The sequence below is a fragment of the Diaporthe amygdali genome, assembly GCF_026229845.1.
Source record: "Diaporthe amygdali strain CAA958 chromosome Unknown NODE_4_length_2575358_cov_65_588622, whole genome shotgun sequence".
Taxonomy (NCBI): domain Eukaryota; kingdom Fungi; phylum Ascomycota; class Sordariomycetes; order Diaporthales; family Diaporthaceae; genus Diaporthe; species Diaporthe amygdali.
In genome coordinates this window covers 1,217,964-1,240,948 of record NW_026517024.1, presented here as the reverse complement: position 1 = coordinate 1,240,948, position 22,985 = coordinate 1,217,964, and the positions used below count along the sequence as shown (strand labels likewise).

Here is a 22,985-nt window from a genome sequence, read left to right as displayed (position 1 = left end):
GTTATCCCATATGAGGCTATCCTATAGGAGATTATACCATAAAACATTATCTTATAGGGGGTTTTCCCACAGGAGGTTATCCCACAAGAGGTTATCCTATAAAAGGTTATCCCACAGAAGGTTATCCCATAGTAAATTATCCTATAGGGTATTATCCCATAGGAGGTTATCCTATAGTAAATCATCCTATGGGAGGTTATCCTGTGGCTGCTTTTATTCTAGTTTCCCCTTTTCGTTTTACTTATGCATTCCAGAGATCATGTGATCACGAAATGGACACCCGAGCTCATGCTCGTGTTGTGTTGAGCTTTCAGACCGAAATATCTAGCAGCTAGGCGCAAGGATTTGACGTGCTGGCGTCCAAACGGTGTGCGACTCATAACATGACACGAGATATCAATGAAATTGAGTAGGATGATGTAGCACAAATGTATGTATCTTCTCTTCGTATGTGAAGAATTTACGGGATATGATCGGAGTGCGTATTGTACATCTATTTGATAGGAGTGTTTCCTACCTAGTTTTTGCTTCATCATTCGTGAACTCGTCTTTTACGGCCCTTGGGAGCAGAGATAGCCGGGCCTCCAACGCCATTCGCACACTTATCTTTTGTACTTCGTCACACCTGGAGCCACTCGTTATCCATTACTTATGATCCTCATCGGTCGAGAGCTTGGCTTTGGCACTGAGACACAGAGTCCAGTTAGCATGTATCCAAGATCTAAAGGGCAGTTGTGAGCACATACCATCGTATAGTACACTCCCTTCTGTTTCAACAAATCAGCATGGTTGCCGACCTCTAATACCTTTCCTTCCCCGAGTACGTAGATTACATCTGCGTGCTGGATAGTCGACAGTCGATGAGCCACTGCGACTGTTGTTCTTCCTTTGGCTACCCTCTGGAGTGCTGCAGATATCTGCTTCTCGCTCTCCGAGTCCAACGATGATGTCGCCTCGTCAAGTAGCAACACCTTTGGGTCTCGGATGATAGCTCTCTAAATATTCAGTCAGTAATAAAACATATTTACGTGAATCTCAACGCAGTATCAAAATAACTTACTGCGATGCTAACGCGTTGTTTTTGTCCACCAGACAGTGCCACACCGCGAGAACCAACATCTGTATTATCTGCGAGATATTAGCAACTTGGGACGTAATATGCCATTTGCATCATATAGAGATCTCAAGTCACGAAAAGCTTGTACATACAGCCCTCAGGTAGTGAGATGATGAAGTCGTGGATCGCAGCGTCTTGACATGCTTGGTGAAGCTGGGCGTCAGTGACCGCCGAAGCATCGGGTACTCCGAGGAGAATATTTTCTTTGATGGTCCCTGGACACAGTCAATATCAACTGAAATATTTTTAGACGAGGAACAGGAGCCAAGAAATGGAACGTACCTTGGAACAGTGATGCTTCTTGGGCAACCAACGAAAACAACTTGCGGTACTCATGCACATCCACTGTTGTGATGTCCCTCCCATTGCACCTGATGCTTCCCTGTTGGGCATCGTAAAAGCGTTCGAGCAGGGCCACGGTGCTTGACTTGCCGGCCCCTGAGGCGCCCACAAGGGCCGCGAATTGCCCCTTCTCGACTGTGATGTTGAGGTGCTTGAAGACTTGGGCCTGGCGGGTTGGATACCTGAAGCCGACGTCCTTCAATTCGATCTTGATGCCACTTTCACTGTCGGGGATTTTTTCGATCTCCCGATTACCGCCTTCCGTCTCATCTGTCAAGCTTGCCTTCTCCCCTCGACTCTCCCTGATACTTAATATCCGGTTTGCTGCCGCGCTTGCCTGAGCAGCATTGGGGCCAAAGGAGAACCCCACGCCGGCCTGTTCAGCGCCTTGCGTCACGGCCATAAAACAAACGAAGAAATTAAGAATCTGGTACTCTCCGGTGGCCAGAAGTCGTCCGCCATACCAGAAGATCAGAGCCTGGCAGGCGATAGAGAGTGAGTCGGAAAGGGCAAAGATAAGCGTCGTCCAGCGAGCTTTGCGGTAGGCCGACATAACGTGGGTATCGAGGAGCGTTTGGTATCTTTCAATGATGACGTCCTCCAACGTAAGGGAAGAAACGCATCGAAAGGCGCCAATGGCCTCGGCAGCCCACTTGCTTGATTCAGCAAAAACCTTGAAGACGTCAGTAAAGTTTACCGAAGTAACAAACCTAGCAAGCGGTAAAAGAATCGAGATTGCCCATCGAAATTACGGAGAAAGACTTGACAACGTGGGGGAGAAAAATAACTTACGGCAGCCGACATCTTCTCGAACTCCATCTCATATTTAAATCGGTACCACGCGCAGCCCAGTCCGATTGGAACAGTGACGCACGTTGCCACCAGGGCAAGTTTCCACCCAAAGACAAACGAGATGGTTAAAGAGCCACAGAGCTGCAGAACAGAACACACCACCATCCCCATATTCATGCCAAGCAATTCCTCGAGTTGTTTTGGATCACCTTGAACCCTCGAGGCAAGGGTGCCTATCGAGTTGTTTTCATTGTCGAAGAAAACCATCTTCTGCCGGATGAGCGCCGTGAAGTACTGTTGACGGTATGCCGCACAGATAAAGTGCTGAAGATTCACGGCGACAACACCTAGCACGAGATAGCAGAAGCCCAGTCCCAGAGCCACAATAAACCACATAAGTGACCAGAATTCGGACTCCCTGATGAAGCGGGATGGTGAAAAGATGTACGTAAAAACTTGCAGCACTTGACCGAAAAGCCTTGGTAAACAAAAGTTAACATACCCTTCGTGAAAATTAGCACCAACAAGAGGACTTACCAAGCCTGAATAGGAGTAGCAGCAGCAATACCGGACGCTGCTATGAGTATGAGTGCATAGAACGGGAAACGGCTGCGCTGCTCGTAGAGGAGCCGACCAAAGCTGCCGATGAGACCACGGTTCACCCACTCTGACTCGACCTCTGCCTCTCCTCCGCTAGTGATAGCCTTCGAGGCGGATTTCTCCCGGCTCAGAATGGCTTGGATATCCTCTTCCTCTTTCTCCTCCAGGGCATCGCTGTCTTCTGCCTCCTCTTCCCTGCCCAGGGTTAGTCTCTGTGCTCTGACAAGCCCGGAATAAACACCCGCGTCGTTGCTGAGCAGGCTCTCGTGCGTCCCCTGCTCCATGAGCTTTCCCTTCTGTAGCACCACGATTTTGTCGGCCTTCGCGATCGTCGAGAGCCTGTGGGCGATCGTGATCGTAGTGCGACCCTTGGATACCCGGTCGAGGGCGGCCTGGATGATCTTCTCACTGCGGACATCGATTGCCGACGTTGCCTCGTCCAGGATAAGGATCTTTGGTTTCTTCACGATGCTACGTGCGATCGCAATCCGTTGTCGTTGGCCACCGGAGAGCTTCAGCCCGGAGTCACCCACTTGGGTCTCATAGCCGTCGGGCAGTCGATCGATGAACTCGTCTGCGAAAGCCTCTTTGCATGCGTCTCGAACAAGTTCCTGCTTGGTTTCTAATGGTTCGTCCTCCCACTTTGTCCCGACTAGCCCATGCATCACGTTTGCGTAGATGCTGTCGTTGAAGAGGAAGGGCTCCTGCTGGACGAGACCAATCTGTGATCGCCACCATTTGATGTCCATCTCGTCCAGACTATGTCCTGCGGTAACAACGCTCCCACTCAGCTGTACTGGTTCGGCATTATCCTGTTCGTCTGGGGTAGGCGTTGCGCCTGCGGCTGCGGATGAGTCCTTTTGTTGATCGACAGCTTCGGCTTGATTGCCTTTCGCTTTTCCCCGAGCCCAGAAAGGTTTCTTTTCGCCCGGCTGCTTTTCTTGATCTTTCTTTCCTTTCTTGTCAACCTTTTTTTCGATGGCTTTGCTGATGACTGCCTGTGAGTACAAAGTGTACCAACGTTCAACCAAAGCAACGACCGTGCTCTTCCCGCTTCCTGAAGGACCAACGATCGCCGTGACCTTGCCAGCCTCAATAGTGAGGTTGAGGTCATCCAGGACTTTGGTGTTCGGCCTACCGGGATAGGCAAAGGTGACTCCCTCGAAGACGATATCTCCATCAGCGTTTACTTCTGGTTCCTTCAAAGTGCCCTTCTTCGGCTGCGGTGCATCGATGACGGCGAAAAATGTTGCGGCCGCTACAGTAGCCTTGCTCGCTGCAATCAGAGGACCTGACATTCTCTCGAGCGAGATTGCCATAAGGAAGACAGAGAACAGAACCACCACGATGGAGCCTATACCGTCCACGATCCCTTGCGCGACAGCCTTAGTCCCGTACCAAAAGCCTATCGTACCTACATTAGTCACTTGGGAATATGGTCAGGGCGTGCAACGGTTATACACTTACACAGAGCGAACGCGCTATACAGCCCGAAGAACACTAACGCGAAGTTCAGGCCCACGAAAGGTGACGTATACATGCCATGCTTCTTCGCCTCGACAACCCACGAGCTGTACTTGTCTCCCATTCTTTTCTGGGCCCCGCAGGCATACACCATTCTTATGCCCGAGAAAGCCTCAGTCGCGACCGCTCCGGCTTTTGTCTCGGCTTCAGTCGAACGGCTGGTCCCCTTGATGATGAACGGCACCAGGATACCAACGGCCAAGCCGATGAAGAGGACCACGCTGGACGTCACAAGCGTGACCTGCCATGAGAACGTGAAGGCAACAATAATCGAAGCAACTGTTTGGATGTATAGGTTAGTGGCTTCCCTTAACAGAACATTCGAGCATTCCTGGGGCACGTCGAGCCTATTCTGGAGGGCATGTAAAGGGGGCAAGAGCCGATTTCCTGACCTACCAATGCAAGAAGCGAATTCAAGGAACGTCCCCAACTTCTCCGATATACCGATCTGCAGGACATTGGCTGTGCTGGTTATTGTTCCGGCTGCTGCGCCCGGTGGCATGGAATCGAGGACATGGACAGTCTGAGAAAGCAGACAAGAAAGGTAGTGGAGACGGATGGCCGCAGAGATTCGGATTCCGATAAGGCGGAAACAGAACTTCGAGACGTAATTGAAGGTGAAGCGCGCGAGGAACAGGATGAACATCAGGAGACATTGGAAGTTGAGTTGCCGCTCGAATTGGGCCTTGACATGATCCCGTTAGGGCCACGAACAGTGGAGAGGATATACCTAGGTATGGCTCAGAAAAACTCACCTGAGTGGTGCTTGATCCAGGGGTGCCAAAAGAGGTGAAATTCCCAACCAGACGGCCGAATATCACATTCATGAGAGGCGTGGTCTGACCTCGACATCAGTTTGGGGGTTTTGGACCTGTGTGCCTGTTGGAATTTGTGGACTCACGACACCACCTGCTAATGAAGCAAGTGCAGCACCGACCATCAGGACGAAGTCCCACCTCTTCGCATATGTGAACACGCGAAAATAGTCACCCCATACTGCTTCCCTCTCAACTTGGACTGCCTGTTTTGGGGGTTCCTCTCCAGGAAGTTGCTGCTGGCCGGTCTTGTTGTCGACTGACACGTCGACCTCACCTTTGACAGCCATGCCTTGTATCGCGAAACTACTAGCTGCTGGATACTTTGTCTGCACCGAATCGCTGTGACCTCGTCAACTAATATTGCTGTAGTATAGCCCCCTGTGGGTCAGCCTCGTCGGTCAAAGGGCTTGTGTGGGCTTCATCTATGTCAGTCCAGCGAAAACAGTGCAAGGCGCTGGTCACACGGAATATAAAGGAATCCAAGTCTGACAACTGTCACCTTGGAAATAAATGGACAGAGAAGCGATAAGAAAATACAGTGTAAGAAAGTCAGAAAGAGCTAATGAGCCAAACTGACACATAGATGATCGAGGTTCGTCTGCAGCCCTGTGGGTCCCACGGGGAACCCGAAAAGGAAAGCAACTGCAAGGATTACGATCAGAATGGCAATTAAGGGCTTATTACACATCGACTCGTGCGAGACGGTAGGGACATTTGCCTCAAGGGTGGGAGGGAGTCAGTCACTTGAGTGTGCCAGAGAGGCCGTCATTGCCAAGACCACCTTCATTTGCACATCACAGGCACGACAGGGTCCGAGGACAATCCTCTGGGTGCCGTGCACCCCAATACGACCAATACGAGCAGACTGAGATGCAATCACGCCCGTTGGGTTGGTTTCGCGGCGGTCAGCCGGACAATGAAATCCACCCGGAGCCCGAGCCCAACCCACACGGGCACAGCCCTGCACTGTTGGAGTGCGGATGCGGGAAGACCCGAATGGTTTCCAAGGATAAGATAGTGTGGAGTGAGACATTGTGGGTAAAACGGCGCTGCGGAGGCTTACCCGGACGAGGCTGGCCTGCTGCCATCTATACCAGACTCACGGGATGCAAAGTATGGGTTATGTTGAATCACGTACTAGTATGCCCATGATTGACGGTATCTCGGGTGGGTGCCAGGGGGAAAGTTTGTTTGAAGTGGTACAATGCGCTGATTCATGTACAGTCCTTTTTTGGGGACAAACGAACATGTATGATCCTGAACTTATTGAATATTCGCCGCGTCTGGCATTTTAGCTTTTGTCGAAATCAGGGGCAATCGACAACATACATGAAAGGCCCACTACTCGACGCCAAGCTCTATGACTCCCCAGTCGGGTCCTTTCCATACCTGGCCAAGAATCCTATTGACCGGGCATAAGCAGATGGAATATCAGGCTACGACACTGTAAGACCGGCGGCTCTGTAGTCGCTTATGCCAAGTAAATCCCGATGACTGTTCAGCCTTCCGTACAGTACATTCGAAGCGACGTCAAGTGACACTTTCTCGTCCTTAGGGTATCCTTCCTTCCTGACTGCCAGTGACAATCCAGGTGGGCTTTCACATCCGATAGCTCGTCCTGACAGCCTCTCCAAACCTCCGGATGGCTTCCCTCATGTTCTCGGGCGAAGCAGTCGCAAAGGTCGCCCTGAAGAAAAGGTCCTTGGGCGGCTTCTCGTGCTCTGCGGTGAACCAGCTACCTCTCGCGACCAGAACGCCCTTGTCGATGCACGAGTGGAAAATTTCATCCTCTATCTCGGGAATGCTGCGCTTACCAGTATCTGGGTGGAGGTTGTAATTGACGCGGAACCATTGCTTTGAGACAACAATCGTTAGCAACACTGTTCAATAAATCCGAGCTCGGAGAGTTCAACTTACGAACATGCCCGCAGCCGGTGGGCTGTAATTGACCACCTCGGCCGGCAGGGACTCCTCGCAAGCCCTCAGGAGAGCATCCCTCCTCTTGGTGTACTCAATTCTCAAGTTCATCAACCACCGGAAATAGCCCTCGTGTCCCCAATGCTCGTCGAGCAGCTTGTGGAGGACGACCTGCGAAAGGCCAGCGGGCCCCTGACTGGCCACCTCTGCGTGCCTGATATACCTCTCGATGATCTGCTCAGACCCGGTCACCCAGCCCATCCGCGAGCCGGGGATCACGACCTTGGAGAACGAGTCCATGCGCAAGACACGGCCATCGGTGTCTATGCTGAGCAGAGACGGGATCAACGAGTCGAGGAAGCCCTCGACCGACTCGGGAGCTGCGGCCTCAACGGACTTACCGCCGCGGTTGTACGGCTCCATCTGGAGATAGTAATATGGCTCGTCCTCGAGGATGAAGACGTCGTGCTTCTGACAGACCGCGTAGATGTCCTTCCTCCTCTGCGTCCCCATGGTTGCGCCTGTAGGATTTCCGCCCGAGGGTACCGTGTACACGACATGCGGCTTCCTGGCCCCATTCCTCTCCTTCGGGTCCCAGTTTGACAGCATTTCGTCCATCGACTCGGGTATCATGCCCTCGTCGTCGATGGCGACCCCAATGACCTTAATGCCCAGCGGCTCTGCGGTCTCCAGCGCGGTGGAGAAGGCGAATTCGTCCATCATGACCGAGTCGCCCCTCTCCCTGTCACAGAGCATCCGCAAGGACTGCTCCAGGGCACCGGTGCTCCCCACAGTCAGGCATGACCGCCAGTCTGCGTAAGGAGGGTTGAAGACCAGCTCTGTATGCTCTGTCACCCAGCGCACCATCTGCGCGGACCCCGTAGCCTGGCCGTAGTTCAGTCCGATACTTAGGTCGTACTCCGAGTCCGTGTTTTCTCGGACATCATGCTTGCCTATGATCAGGGTCGCACCTGACTCCTTTGTTGCCTCCTCGGTGAAGCCTGGCGGTATGGGCACTTTCATAGTCATAGACTCAAAAGGGAAATGCTCGGGGCTGGGAAGGCCTCCACCAAGTGAGATCAGCCCAGGCTTTTTGAGATACTTGGCCGCTTGCTTGAGCATGCAGGGTCGGCGTGAAAGTGACTCTTTTGTTAGGTGGTCTGTCTCACGTCAGTATAAAACAGACACACGACGAAGGAGGGAAGGGCGTGAAACAAGACGTACGGTCCCATCTTTTGGCTTTTGGTTTCCCGACTGACTAGGTACAATCTCAGTGCTCATTGTGGCATTTCAATGGGTAGTGAGAGAACTTACGGGAGCCTTGAACATGTCACTATCGCAATACGCAGCGACGCCAGCAACTAGCCTACCAGCCTTGGCCCTTCGCTCCTTGATCTCATTGATCGTCACCCTGTCCCTTGGTGTCTGCACAGGTATCGGCTCTGCCTCTGGCAGCTTGGCCGCGGCACCCAGCGCCTCAGAAGGCCTCTTTGGGGAGTCATGTATCAAACGACGTGCGGCATACACATGGCCAGCGCGAAAGTGACAGTTTAGGGAGGGAACCGATCTCGGAGGTAGCAAACCTCGGAGGGGGATTCCTCGGTTCATAGTTCGGAGCGAGCGTTGGGGGCTGGAGGACGTAACTGAAGCTGTAGTGAGGACTTGAACACTTAGTTCACAATCTGAATGCAACCAAGAAGAATTGGTGTGTGTGTTATGGTGTGTTGTCTTTCGTCTCGAATTAAAGAATGAAGGCAAGCCACGACTTTCTGGTGTAAGTCAGCCTGATAAGGATGCCCGGGCACGATAAGAGTGGGTTGGATGTGTACAAGTACTCCATACGCAGGGCGCTCGGCGCTCCACAGCCGTCGGTAGCCGCGGCCGTTTGCGCTGGGGACGCCTGTTGGCAGTGAGCAAAAGCCAATCCTTCAACACTCTGTTACAAATGTTGGGGCAGGTGACAACAGTTCCTGTACGTAATGAATCTCAGACTTGACAAAGAAGTCCCTGCGCCTCTTCCCCTGTGGTACCTTTCAATGCAAGATGAGGGGCTCGTGACGCGCCATCGAGTTCTTCCAACAGCAAAGATGCCGGTTCTTTCGTGATTCCCCTAAATCTAATTCCATGCTAGTTACACCTCCGTGTTGAGCTGAAGAGTGGGCAAGGGAATCAAATACTGAGGAAAGAATGCGAAGTCGCTCCAAAAATCAACGAAAACAAGAGTGTGCCGAAAATTCAAGACCGGCCCCAACGCCACGCCGCGCTCCAAATGACCCAGAGTCTATAAAGAGCAAGCAGAGGGTGAATCGAATGCACGAGTTCCTAAAAGCTACCCGCACGGGCACCACGCCCCTGTCCCCACACTACACATCCTTCAACATCCGCGCATTTGCTGTAAATGTCAATCTCGGTTGACATCAGCTTCCTGGAGCGGCCCGGCTCATGGAATAGCGTGCTGGTGTACCGGACACCTTCCCGGGTTTTTGGCAAACCACCGCGAGATGCAGTCCTTGTGGAACCGGCAGAAACATTCCAGTCTCGCCATGCGGTCACCAACCTCAAACTCCTCAAGGCAGATGGTGCACTCCGCACTGTCGACACAGTCCTTTTCCGTCGCCATGTATGGGAACATACCTGTCCTCCTCGGTGCCATGTTAGAGCTCTCACCACTCGGTGTCCCATAGGCGCTGTGGGACGAGATGCACATGTTGATGTGAGCTTCTCTCAGAGCCTCGTAATTAGCCAACTCTCGAGGCGGAAGCTCGCGGTGGCAGACTGGGCACTCGTCTTCTTCTGCCAATTGCGGCGGGTCTGGTGGTAATGGTCTTCTACTAGCCGCGGCCATGGAAGACGAAGCTTGTCCAGCTTCAAGCATCGAGCGGTGTCTCGCCCTATAAGAAGAGCTCGATGAGGGTACGGCGTAGGGGTAATGGGTGGGTGGAGTCCCGCTCAAAATTCTATTCTGGGTGGACTGGTAATGGTAGGGTCGACTGCCCGAAGCTTGTCGAGAGCCGTCTGGTAACTGCAGCGAAGGAATCAGTATTTATCATCCGAGATTTGGAGAACACACGAACCATTGTAACACTTCTATTCCTTCCATAAGGATCATCTGCTCGAGTCGCAAAGTAGGTGGGCCGACCTTGCGCCGCTAGATTTGAACCGAGTGATGCCGATCCTCCAACGCCACTCTGTGACCTGCTATGAACCCTTCTGGAGCCTGGAGGCTCCTGAGACTGCGGTGGATTTGTATTCGGGTCAGGCACGCACGGGTTGCAAAGCCTGACCTTTTCACCACCACCGAGGCTACTGAAATCCGCGTACCCGCCTTCACCGCTGAGGAAAGAAGACGAATGCCTCTGGGCTCCTGGACGAGGAGTTCCAGGAGGGTGGACGATGTACTGATAAGGAATAGTGATGCGATGCGGTGAGCAGGAGGCGCATACCACCCTCCCGCATTTTCTGGCCATGCAAAAGTCAGCATCAATGCAGACGGCACCAAGATTCGCCCAGAGCACTTACCTGCAGTGGTGTTTTCTGATGAAGATGCTGAATTGGGTGTGGCAGATGGGGCAGAGGGTAACCTCAGCATCCGGCTGCCACCGAGGTAGAACAAGATCTGAAGGTCTTCTAGACTCTGGCAGCCTTTGTTGTTGATGACTGGCCCTAGTGGCGGCAAAAGCATTGGAGGATGTCCTCCTTCGAGCAGCAGGCGGGGGTGATGGTGGCGTTGCTGGTCGCCTTTGAAATGATAGGGATCCGGCACCTGCAGATCTGTGGGACGATACGCTCGAGCTAGAGGCAGACGGCGGGAGAGTCGGCAGAGCACGCTCAACATTCTGATTTGAAAAGGACGGCCCTGGCTGGGCCGGCTCCTCGGGCGAGTCCCCAGTGAGATCAATCACGTCTCGCTCCAGTCGGCTTCTGCCTTGCGCAAATGGTTCGTCCCCATCTCTTCCAGCTTCTGGAATCTCTGCACCACCCGGGACAATCGCTGGAGAGCTCGATTGATTGCTGTTGGGCGATGGTGCAGTGAGGTCGATCACGTTGTCTTCGGCGTTTTCAGCCTGGGGTCCTGCGTCTGGCCCCGGGCCACCAGCAAGATCATCGTCCAGTGCTTGACCGACTGACTCATCTGCACTTATTGGGGACACCTCGTTGGAAGCTTCTACTTCCTCCTCTACTGCCTCTTCGTCTTGTTCTTCCTCGTCATGTTGGTCGTCAGGGGCTGGAAGCTCCGATCTCGCCCTTTCTAACTGGTGACTCGGACAGTCGAAGTATCTGGAGCATTCCTGGTCGTGAAACTGGCCATTACGATAAGGACATACTCGAAGTGGGCTGCCGCGGTGGCTCGAATCCCCCGAGGACGAGTCGGAGGAATAATCGGGTGATGACATTTGTGCTTCTTGAACCCTCAGGAGGGCAGTTGTGGTGGAGTAAGGTCTCGTGGGCGGGCGACTGGTCGTGTTGAATGAAACGGCATCACAAGCACCGAAAATTCATGCGAGACAGAGGTCAAGTCGTCGTGTTGGCCAATGGTAATGTCAGGGATGAACTGTCTGTTGTTCATAGGAATCTAAAGCTATAGGATGGATCGTCAGGATCGAGTCGATGTATTTCTAAGGGGGCAAAGGGGGGAGCTCACGCGCCTGACGTCTCCACCCGAGGACTGGCAAGAATCATGGAAAGACAAACAAGCCTTCCAGAGAGGCGAGGCTGCGGCGTATCATTTCTGTCGAGAGAATGACCGGTATGACATGATGTGCTGGGAGGAGGGGCCCACGGCACTCAGATAGATGCAGTGGTGGTGGACCTGGACTTTGCCTCACGAGACCATGCCAAGCGCTGTCATTCTTATCGACGGACCTGCCCAGGCTTATCTGTAGCTCCCGCGAAGGGGTGGAGCTGCCCGCGGCTAGCGAGTCGATCTGCCGTACTGACTGTAGACCACCTCGAAACGACCTGTACCTACATAGGGACTAATGTCGTAGCAACGCATCTACTTCATTCGAGTTTCAGTCTTATCGACACGGCCATGCAACCAGTCCACATTTGGCTAACACAGCAAGACTATGTTATGTGTCAACTCACAGAACATCACAAGCGACACTGGGAATTGGACAGCTAACGGTCTGATGCTGCTCGTTTTACCTCTTCTTATTCAAGTATCTATCTAGGTACTGTTCATCCTTCCCAGTCTACCAACCAAGTGACATCGCCTCAGTTTCCAGACGGCTTGACACCTTCCATGCCACTACCATAATCCTCGCCCAGCTTCTTGCCCCCGATGAGGAGGGGCTTCGCTTCCTGGAGGACGTACAGCATCCTGCCCCACTCGGTCTTGCTCCTGTTCTTCCACAGGTGGTTGGTGCCCCTCTGAATGCTCACGTCCCCCCTCTTCATGACCCTCGACTCGCCCGAGTCCAGCACTAGCTCGATCTCGCCCTCCAGCACCACGCCGTAGTCGATGCTCACGGTCCTGTGCATGGGGCTCTCGCCGCCGGGCCGGAGGTCCACGATCCTGACCACAGAGCCGCCCGGCACGACGATCCCTGGCGGGTCGACCAGGTGCTTCGCGTATGCATCCACGTCGGCGTTGTTGGCGAAGTCGACCGGCGTGCCTGAGGTCGTGTAGCCGAGGTAGAACGTGTCGCCGTTGTTGATGATCTGGCCCGGGATGGGCTCCGGGATCGAGCTGCTGAAAACAGCAAGCCCCTGCTCGTTGTGGTCGGTGATGAAGCGGTTGGGTTGTCGGAGGACTGAACCCTTGCTACTCGATTCTGTCATCTTGACAAGTGTTGATGATTTTGTCCCTGGGGAAATGGTGGGTGTAAAACTCGGGCAGATTGTCAAGTTCTCGTGGTATTGATGACAATTGTCGGCAGTGGTTCCACAGCAAGTCGTCGGGACAGATACTCGCTGTCTCTCTCCTTGACTCTTGACGATCAAACAGTGTCTTGAAAAAGTAAGTGATGATCAGTAGCAAGCAACAGACAACCTGAGATCTAAGTTATTATGTGGGCGAGTCGCTGGTTCAGTTCGGACTTCTCGGCCAGCTGCTCGGTTCTGATGGTTCCGGAGTCAAGCATGCACGCCCTTCTGTTGGAAAATAGAGGACCCTTGGTATTCTAGACAGAAACAACATGCCCCTCATCCAATTTCGGTATCAGTCTCCCCCTTATTCACCCAACTTCCCGATAGCTTTGCTGGTCAGTGTCCAGCCATCGTCTGCGGGCGGGAAGCAGCCTCGGGAAGGTGGAGGCGGGGAAGCCTGGGAGCAGCGCGGGGCCGACGCCAAGTCAGGGGTGCGCTCGGGAGGCACTCAACTCCTCCTCGGGAGCAAACCCTCATTTATTAAATAATAACTACGGACTAGGCCAGTCCGCCGCGTGCTGGGCCGTAGTCGTGGCAGTGGCAGTGGCTCATTGCCCCTGAGTGGGCTCTATGGGGCTCGTCAGACTCGCAAAAGCCACGGAGGCTCAGGAAGACCCCAGGTCGTCTTCGTATGCCCATGCGAGCTGTTGGCGGCTCCTGTCATGCCTTTCTAATTCTAACTTGTGTGTACCGTCACCTCTTATGACGTTTTGAAGCCATTAATATGATCATCCTGAATAGATTGTGTAGAAGACAGGCCTGAAACTCGGAGGAATCCAATATGTCGTATGTGCACTGAATGTCAGCGAGAAAAGGGCGTCGAACCCTAATTCATTGATTGAACTGGTTTCGGATTTATGAGTGATAACTAACGTATGTACAAAAGTCATTTACGTGAAAACCCAATCTTCCGATGAGACTGGTATCTTCATGTTCAACAGAGGCCACTGACTTTGATCAACATGGCTTCCCTGCAGATAATCGCACCCTGGGGGCGCACCAAAACGCCATGCAGAGCCATTACGAGTTTTATTCATCCCTCCCACTACATCAAGTCCCTCTCTTACTCAATCCTCCTAGCAGCACTCACATCCGGCACACCCGTGCCCTCAACCACCTTAGCACTCACAATCTCGTAGATAGGAACCTCGGCAAGGGCTCCCGCCACGTGGTGAAGCGTAGGCAATGCCTCCCAGTCCAGCCCATCAATCTCAATCTTCGCGCCCGCCTTCTTGCCCTGGGCCACGGGGGCCCGCAGGACTTTGGTCACCGTCGCCTTGGGCTCTTCCTCCGCATGCGGCACCACGACCGCGTACTCGGCGTCCGACACCCCGGGCTGGCCCACGGCGGGGATGTAGCGGTACACCAGGATGCCGTGGTCGGCCTCGCCGCCGATGGTGCCCGCCTCGGTGGAGACGTCGTCCTCCTCGAGGTCGGTGACGCTCAGGTCGATGAACTTGGCGCCGCGCCAGCTCGCGGCCACGCGCACCGAGCGGCTGCGCCGGTGCACGTCGACGTCGCAGAACAGCTTGGGCATGCCGAGCTCCTCGCGGCCCGACACGATCGGGTCCGTCAGCGACTCGAACAGCACCGGCATGTACGTCCCCGGGATCGTGCTGCCGTCCTTCTTGACGTACTCGACCCCGTGGATGTACAAGCCGATGTGCCGGTACCCGTTGCCGCCCAGCCACGCCATGTTGCCAAGCTCCGTCATCGAGATGGACGCCTGGCACACCGAGGCCGGGCTCTTGAAGCGGAAGGATGAGTTGGGGAACAGTGTCTCCAAGTAGGTCCGCGACGTCTTGAACTTCACCGAGACGGTGTTGAAGGTTCGTTGGAGACCCTCCTGGAGTGAGCGGCCGTATATATCCTGTCGTGGCCCGGGAAAGGGCCCAAAAGCAGTCGGCATGCGCCAGTACATGTTGGGCTTCAGGCTCCACTTCCAACGCTTGAAGATGTTGTTGGAGTTGTCGATCTCATCATGGCCAAAGTTGTAGGCGGTGTATGCCATCACTGGTTATTTCGTCAGCACTTGCGATTGTCTAGGAGAAGAGTGTTCTGCTCTTACTGTCGATTTGCGGCTTTCCATCTATCCAATCCTTGCCAGCTTGGCGAGAGTACTCTTGGATCTGATGAGCGCGGTCGTATCTGATCTTCTCGTACAGCTTCAACCTATCAGAGACTGCTTCAGGGGATGTGCCCCTGGGAAGCACAACGGATATGGTGGCAGCGTCCTCAATGGCCTGGCCAGCTCCCTGGCCCTGGTCTACGGATTGATTCGTGTTAGGATTGTGGTTGCTCCCCACGGATGTCGGATGTGTACTTACGCGGAGTGAAGGGGTGAGCAGCATCTCCAAGCAGCGCGAGCTTTCCCTGCGTCCACGTGGGCAACTTTTCCATATCCATCAATTGCCAAACCTTTATGCTCGTCGGGTCCACCTTCTTGGCTAGGGCTAAGAGCGCCGGATCAAAGTCCTTGTAGACTTTGAGGAACTGGTCGAAATCGCCTTCCTTGTTCCACTCTGCTCTTGTCAGATCCTGCTTCATGACCAAGGCTTATGTCTGAATCGACTTACCGTCACTGGCATTGGCGTGAGACTCAGACTCAGGGTGTATACAGTTGAAGTTGAGTAATTTGTTGTCGTTGCATGGATACATGACGATTCTGCGGTCTGCGCCATACCAGATAACCAGCTTGTTCCCCTTCTCCACGAGCGGCCTTGTGACTGGATCGTCGAGGCCGGCTTGTCGAGGGATCAAGAAGCGGAAAGCGGCCTTTCCAGAGCCAAACAGCTTGGTCTCCTTGATGACAGACCTCGACTTGGACTGAAAAGAGGATCAGTGATGAACCAGCGTAGTTTTGGCTTCATGTCACTTACGTAGATACCATCCGCTCCCAGAATCACATCGCCAATAACAGTTGTGCCGTCCGCAAGGCTCACTTGGCCCTTCTCTGGGTCCACGCTCACGATCCTGCTCGAGGTGTTCAGCTTTGCCGGGGTGCCCACGCCATCCTCGGCCGTGGCAATCGTCTTGAGCTTCTCGTGTAGGTTGATTCGGTGGCTCAGATGCCATGGGTGCTGCCACTGTGCGTTCATTCCCCTCAAGTCCAGGTCCTTGAGTACTTCTCCTTTCTCGGTGCGCTCCTCCATGTATTGCATCAACGTGGCGCCGAAGTCCTCTGCGAAGATGCCCCATTTCCTCAGCGCACCGTTGGCATTGGGTGCCAAGTGCACTGCGGCACCCGTCTCATTGGCGAATCTCGATTGCTCGTAAAGCTGGGAAAAAGAGAGTGTATGTCAGTACCGTGTTGTGTCGGAGGGTATGCTATAAGAGGTCCGGGGCTTACCTCGACTTGGTGACCATTCTTGCGCAAGCCAACAGCGGCTGACAAGCCTCCTATGCCAGCGCCGATAATTAGGACCTTGAGAGGCGTCGGATGATCGTCGACCAAGGGACTTGTAGGTCCAACTCTGTTTGGGCTCGATGAAGGCTGGGCTCCAGCGCCGTTGACGACATCCTTGCCATGACTGGTCCCGTTGAGACCGTTGGCCAGATTCTTGATCTTCTCCATGATAGGGTATAAATCGGTTTATCTCTTCCACGGTATCAAGGAATCAAGGCGGGAAGGCGATAGTAGCAAGCAAATTCGATACAGTAGAGACAAAGCTCTGGTGACAGATATACAGAGATGATAAGTGATAGGACAAGTCCCTCCTTAGAAAACAGCTAGCCGTAGGTGGGAAATATGTCTCACGATCCGCGGAGGCTTTCCGTTGCTCCTGAGAAGTCGAGGAAGGTGTAACAAGTCAAAAGTCTATGGGCGCGCGCGACAGTGTGGGGACCATATCAAGGCGGTGCGTCGGCGGCCGGACGACAAGGAATTCCGAGGCGCGAGAAGGAAGGGGAGCATGGTCCGCACATCGTAGTGGATAAACATATTGGTTACGGTGGTGACCTAGACAGGACTGTCGGTCACCAGACACAGCACTGCTGTGGTATCAAAGCCCGCCAGAGTTACTTGGTATTCCCCGGGGGGCGCCCACCGGGTCGTACGTGGGGCCCTGGGGGGTGAAGCGGGATGAGGATGGGGCACCGTCCCGGGAGGAATGACGGATACGCGGATAGCTGCACACGCACAGACATGACATGCCCCATGATAGGTACTGCACTGCATTCTGACGCCTGGATGGTTGTGGGAGGTGGTCTCGTCTCTCCACCACCTCTCCACTACCAAAACGGCAGTTGGTTATACAGTAGCTCAAGGACTGCGGGGGATCTGCGACCATACAGTGGGGCCATTATTGCTGGATACGAGTACGTTTAGATTGGGGACTGGATGTACGGAATGCCAGTGGAGGAGGAGGTATCACGATGAGGCCTGTCTGCAGATCCCAGGCTGGAAACCAGGGAAACTAGGGCCGACTGGGCTGACCTACGGGAAGTGGGCAGGCAGGTGGGGGAGGGTATCCGTATCATCGAAACCAACCTAACCTAACCTAACCTAACCTTTTCATCGCATTGTCTACCCACAACCTTGGAACGGCCTTCTTCCACCCAAACAAGTTCAGCGCAGGCGAGGGTTCGAGCTGCTGCATGTCAGACATCTGACGGGGCAAGGGGTTCCTGTTCAGTCAACTTGTTTTTGTCATGTATTCTGTCGCAGGTGGGCAAGTCACAGAGTCACAGCGACGACAAGAGTCAGACCCAGTCCTCGGCCTCGGCACAACTAGCGACTCCATACACACGTTCGTCCGCTTCGCTTCGATACTACCTCGACTTAAAGTTCAATACACACACCAAAGTCACAATGGTATTCGCTGAACTAACAAAGTATAGACCTGCTACGTGTAAGTCGCGCAAAGACTCGGGTGCTGCGTCTGTGTGTGTGTGTGTGCATGTACCCATGTGTACTGTAAATGTTTATACCGCTTTCGTAGACTTTTCGGCGGCCATCCTTGCGGGTCGGCCTGGCCCATGGCCCATGGCCCCGTCAACGGAGCCCCCACTCAACCCCGGCAACTTCACGGTGGGACTCGTGCTGTTCGACTCCGTTCTCGCGTGATAAACTTGCGATTCATTAAGCCAACAAGAGAGCTCGCGGGGAAAACAAGATTAGGCTTGACAACTAGATCCAAGACGAGGCAGAGTAGCGAATCATTGTGAGCGTCTCGTCCAAAAAAGGAAATAGAGAATAGAAGGCCTCCCCAGCCTGTGGGTACACGCGTGGATCCCGAACCATATCTTGACTTCACCTTACCGACCGGCCATCTTCTTCTCCCGCCCTCAGAAAATCACCACCCAAGTATCCGGCCATGTCTTCCCCATCCCCGCCTATCGCCCTCGTTACCGCCGGCTCAGCCGGCCTCGGCGCCTGCGTGGCCGAGCTCTTCGCCCGCAACGGCATGCGCGTGATCGTCAACTATGCCAGCAACATCCAGCGCGCCGAGGACCTGGTCACCAAGCTCAAGTCCATCAGCACCCTGACGCCTGTCCCGGGGAGGGTGGACTACCACGCCATCAAGGCGGACCTGGGCTCGCGGGCGGACGTGGAGCGGCTGGTCGAGGAGAGCGTGAGCGCCATGTGCCCCGGGGGCGAGAAGCGCAGGCTGGACGTCGTCTTCAGCAACGGCGGCTGGACGCAGATGCGCAACCTCTACGACCTCGAGGACAACATGGTCGACGAGGACTGGGACATGTGCTTTCTCATCAACGTCAAGAGCCACCTGTGGCTGATGCACGCCGCCAAGCCCTACCTGGAGGCCGGCTGGGGCGAGGACGAGGGCGGCGCCCACGAGAGCGGGTGCTTCATCACCACCGCGAGCCTCGCTGGCGTCAAGGTCAGCGGGAGCTCCCTGGCCTACGCCGTCACCAAGGCCGCCCAGCTGCACCTGGCCAAGGGGCTGGCCATGCTTGCAGCTCCGAAGATCAGGGTGAACAGTGTGAGCCCGGGGTTACTGCTAACGGTGAGTCATGTTCTCGGATGAACACTTTTTCTCCCCGGATGGCCAGGGATCGTCACCTCTAACGTGCTCAATCAATTAGGAATGGGGGCTGAGGTTCCCCCCAGAAAGGATACAGGCCATGACCGAGGCGTCAAAGTTGAAGAGGCTGGCTGCTGTCGAAGACGTCGCGGAACAGGTTCTAACGTTTGTAAAGAATAAAAGTGTTACAGGACAGAATATGGTCTTGGACGGCGGTTTGTCATTGTAAGTCAGGGGCTTTATGAGACCTGTACATAGGATGAGTAGCGATATATCGGCCATGCTGTAAGTGAGTGACGATAGGTTTTGTTTGAAATCGATCATGTCTTGTTTCTTCTCCTGTTCGTTGGAGAAGTGGCCGGCAATCACCTCAATGTCATCCATCTCGTGCATCAATTTTCAGAAACATTATTCAGCTGGGAGTCAGCAGATTCAGTCGCCATGGAGATCAGCAATCCAAGGTTTTCAAGGCTAAAATTATATCTCCAAATGCTGTCGACCGATGCACAGCTGTGATTTTGGACATTCCAAATTCATTCACACACATTTCGCACCGCGAATTTCCCAGGCTACATGCAAACACTCATCGGAAGCGACTGAAAATTATCCAAACAAGTAGAGGGGACGGTATGCAACCAGTAGACGCCTTCACTCGCCAACCTCACGGTCCTCATTCCAGTGGATGTAAGAAATCACAGGCCAAGACCAAGTGGCGTGTCGGATACGCTGACCCCATACGTATAGCACAATCCAAAGAATGAGGATGGCAGCTGAGATACCAGCCATTGCACCGTAGGCGTCCAGGTACCCGGACTGGTCGACCCACGGGTTTGTGTAGAACGAGAGCAGGAAGCCGAACAGTGCTGTATCCAAGTGTGTCAGTCTAGGGTTACGAGATGTTCGACGGTGGATGATGTATCACTTACACTTGAACCCCATGACAGCCAATGTGACCTCACCGGCGACAGGGCGGTAAGCATCAATCACATAGACCAGTACGATATTTGTGGCCTGCACAATCGAGAAGTTCACTGGCAATATTGGGTCAGCTTCCTGTGTTTCGTGCATATCAACATCGTCATGCTCTCCACTCACATAGTCCCAGTCCAATGGTCGGGCACATCCAATGCAGCTTTTGCTGGATCCCCACGCCGTACAGCACCAGTGCCAAGGGCGTTGTGATTAGACTTGGAAGTATAGCAGGCAGCCTCATCTCAGGCTCCCGGATGCCGCCATTCTTGTTGGTGAAGTAGTCCGCCACGACGTCGCCGAGCTTCCCACCGGCGGGAATGCCGATCGCGGATCCGATGCAGGCAGATATGAAACACAGGCCTACCTGCCAGGCCTCGAAGTTGTACGTTGCCAGGAAAGCAGGGTCGACGTTGGAGGTCACGGCGACGAGGAAGCCGATGGTCACGGACTCGACGAGGGCTGCCCACAGGACAGGGGGCAGGAGAATGAGGCCGAAGGGGCGCATGAAGATCTTGTAGAGGGGCTCGGAGGTGAAGACTCCATTGTAGAGCTTGAGGTTCTGCAGATATGTCTTCTTCTTCTTGACAGGAGACGGCGGGCTCTGGGGCGCAACCTCAATGTCAGAGACGCGGTCTGCCGTCTGGTGCGTCTTCTCGGATTCGTGTCCGCTGGGCAGCCGCTGCAGGTGCTGAGCATCATCGATAACCGTATCCTCGCGGACGAATGCTGTCTCTGGGAAAGCAAAGAATGCAAGTAAGAGAATGGTCCCGATGATTGCTGCGGCCACTTCGTAAATGACACGCCAGTCGTTATTGATAGTGATGAGGCTATAGAGGCATCAGAATAGGTATTTCCCAATCGATTGGATGGCTCACTTACCCAGCAATAATCATGCCGAAGCCTACACCCACAGATAGAAACGACGTGTAGAGGGCCATAATAGACCCACGCTCGTGGAGGAAGAACAGGTCTGAGATGGTCACAGGCGCAATGGTCTCTGCTGCACCAGAAGCGAAACCCATGAGAATACGCGCAGCCAGGAAACCCGAATATGTATGGTCAAATATTGCCCAGATGGCGGTGGCCAGGTACAGAGTCTTCAGGAACAGATAGTCAGTGGCTTGTGCCTTGAACAACACGAGGCGAAGGAAACAGGGCTTCTGAAGTTGGCAACCTCCCCCGCTCCCCCCTCCCACCTCCCACATGAATTTGAGATGCCTGACTGCGGTAGCCAAAGACGACTCGAAAAAAGGCATGAGAGATCTCCGAGACTCACATAACTGGCCACATAAACGGGACGGCGACCGTATTTGTTTGCAAGAGGTACCCATATGAAATTCCCAGTCCCCTGGAGCAACGCAGTGGTGCTGAAAAAGTACGCGACTCTGGAGACATTGGCGCTGAAACCCGTGGGGTCGACTGTAGGGGGTGAGGCTGGGAAGAAGTCCAGGGTCGTGTTGACGATCGCGACGGTCGGTCCTGCCGCGAGGAAATTGCACATGAGGATCGCCAGGCAGACGAGGACGGCGATGGACTTCTTGTACCATTTTGGCCTGGGCCCGTCAGTTCTTCAAGGAACAGGTAGAGTGTGGGCTGCGTGCCAATCCGACTCACCAGTTCAGAGGGTCATTAGGGTCGTTGGATGGTGTGGGGATCAGAATGATCTCGTTGGTCTCGTGATGGCGAAGACGAACATTGCCAAGGGTTCTCTGCCTTACGTGTTCGGCCTTTGGATCTTCGTAGTCATCGGGTCGTAGGGTCGGCGCAATATGATCGCCTGCCATCTTGCCCATCCAACTTGTTGTTGTACGAAAGAAATGTTTTAGACTGTTTTCCTGGGAACGAAAAGGAACGATATGTGGAGGAGATGACAATGAATGAGAGGGAGGTTCTTGGGGTCTTGTTATCTGAACCGGGGAGAAGTCGACAGTAAATAGGACCCTTGTCGTCTACCTCCTGTCTGTGATTTGCGAATGAACGCAGGACGGACACACACCCGGCAAAGGCAGCTGCAAAGCAAGGACCAACAAGACTGCCGGCACACAGTCAACCGCAAGAGTAGCAGTATATGCTCCTCTGGAAAGCTACCCAAACTCCGGCCAGTAGCAGTGGCTTCCGTTCTCGTTCAAGGTTCCCCAGACCCCACAGGACTCGCAAGACGCGAGAGGGGCCAGTGGCTGCCGGAACGAGACAAGCCAGGACACCAAGCTCATGAGGCTCTCTGGGGAAAGGATCGTTCCCGTCAATAATCTGGGGAAGTGTCCACTCCCCGTAGTCTTCCCGTGGGTCTCGGCGTACAGAAGGTATCGAGACCAGCCAAACAAAGGGTCAGATGATGGAGATTCGAGCTCCCAGGCCTGTGTGACTGCTGTACACGAACGGGATGTGGCCCACTTCCCGAGGGCGGTGGCTGCTAGAGTGACGAGACCCTTCCTCGGGAGGTGGCGAAGGAGTTGTTGCTATAGGCTGTCAGTGTTGCAGGACAGCTTGAACGCATTGCACTATCGAGATTCCCCACGAGAAGTCGAGGTTTTAGGTTCTGACTGCGACCAGGTTACCCCACGCAATGGCTCAGCCTTGCCGTAACAGGGATCGGAAGGTGGAGGTGACAGCTATGGTGACTTGCAAGGTGCAAAGGGACCGAGATGGCTGAGGAATAGAGAGTGTCCAGAAGTGGCAATGAATATTTGCTGGATGGAGTTGTTGGTGCCCAGTGCAATAACGTAATCTTGTCCCAGAACTACCTCCTTACGTCAAACCCAATATGAGCACCGGAGAGATAACAATACTTCGAAACTTGATTCATGGACCAAATTCCAGGAGACGAGCGAAAAAGGAAGGTTTCAATACCCACCTGGCAGCCCTGAAAAGTCTAATTTCACGTGCATGTTCAACGTCGCGGAATTAGGGAAGTCTACGGGCATATGGCCCATAGCGGCTGCGACATCTTACATATGCGTCGACTCTGGGGGCTCATAGTCCTCGGCCCCAACAAAGTTGTTAGCCCAAAACGCCATGGAACATGTGCGTCCTGAGGCGAAGATCAAA

At 53.9% G+C, this 22,985-nt stretch overlaps 6 protein-coding genes across 6 annotated transcripts; 1 reads left to right on the top strand and 5 right to left on the bottom strand.

Annotated features, from left to right (window-relative positions):
* Nucleotides 1-658: 658 nt before the first annotated feature.
* J7T55_008577 (bc transporter) lies at nucleotides 659-5,480 on the bottom strand (the record flags this gene model as incomplete). Its single annotated transcript, XM_053138909.1, has 11 exons — nucleotides 659-685; nucleotides 747-995; nucleotides 1,061-1,119; nucleotides 1,210-1,332; nucleotides 1,400-2,132; nucleotides 2,252-2,729; nucleotides 2,789-4,256; nucleotides 4,319-4,654; nucleotides 4,772-5,060; nucleotides 5,131-5,214; nucleotides 5,277-5,480. The coding sequence occupies 11 exons, from the start codon at nucleotides 5,478-5,480 to the stop codon at nucleotides 659-661; spliced, it is 4,050 nt and encodes a 1,349-aa protein (XP_052997852.1).
* Nucleotides 5,481-6,792: 1,312 nt separating this feature from the next.
* On the bottom strand, nucleotides 6,793-11,504 carry J7T55_008576 (uncharacterized protein; the record flags this gene model as incomplete). The annotated part of the gene is made up of 7 exons (XM_053138908.1): nucleotides 6,793-7,047; nucleotides 7,111-8,223; nucleotides 8,425-8,598; nucleotides 9,668-10,132; nucleotides 10,185-10,569; nucleotides 10,630-11,363; nucleotides 11,436-11,504. The coding sequence occupies 7 exons, from the start codon at nucleotides 11,502-11,504 to the stop codon at nucleotides 6,793-6,795; spliced, it is 3,195 nt and encodes a 1,064-aa protein (XP_052997851.1).
* An 823-nt stretch (nucleotides 11,505-12,327) lies between these two features.
* On the bottom strand, nucleotides 12,328-12,894 carry J7T55_008575 (cupin domain protein; the record flags this gene model as incomplete). Its single annotated transcript, XM_053138907.1, has 1 exon — nucleotides 12,328-12,894. The coding sequence occupies one exon, from the start codon at nucleotides 12,892-12,894 to the stop codon at nucleotides 12,328-12,330; it is 567 nt and encodes a 188-aa protein (XP_052997850.1).
* Nucleotides 12,895-14,044: 1,150 nt separating this feature from the next.
* J7T55_008574 (fad binding domain protein) lies at nucleotides 14,045-16,555 on the bottom strand (the record flags this gene model as incomplete). The annotated part of the gene is made up of 6 exons (XM_053138906.1): nucleotides 14,045-14,994; nucleotides 15,050-15,247; nucleotides 15,309-15,503; nucleotides 15,558-15,807; nucleotides 15,861-16,259; nucleotides 16,331-16,555. 6 exons carry the CDS (start codon nucleotides 16,553-16,555, stop codon nucleotides 14,045-14,047), a joined length of 2,217 nt encoding a protein of 738 aa, XP_052997849.1.
* Nucleotides 16,556-18,296: 1,741 nt separating this feature from the next.
* On the top strand, nucleotides 18,297-19,194 carry J7T55_008573 (short-chain dehydrogenase; the record flags this gene model as incomplete). Its single annotated transcript, XM_053138904.1, has 2 exons — nucleotides 18,297-18,947; nucleotides 19,027-19,194. 2 exons carry the CDS (start codon nucleotides 18,297-18,299, stop codon nucleotides 19,192-19,194), a joined length of 819 nt encoding a protein of 272 aa, XP_052997848.1.
* A 419-nt stretch (nucleotides 19,195-19,613) lies between these two features.
* Nucleotides 19,614-21,721, bottom strand: J7T55_008572 (mfs transporter; the record flags this gene model as incomplete). Its single annotated transcript, XM_053138903.1, has 6 exons — nucleotides 19,614-19,828; nucleotides 19,892-19,996; nucleotides 20,061-20,764; nucleotides 20,817-21,034; nucleotides 21,214-21,490; nucleotides 21,552-21,721. The coding sequence occupies 6 exons, from the start codon at nucleotides 21,719-21,721 to the stop codon at nucleotides 19,614-19,616; spliced, it is 1,689 nt and encodes a 562-aa protein (XP_052997847.1).
* Between the last annotated feature and the right edge of the window lie 1,264 nt (nucleotides 21,722-22,985).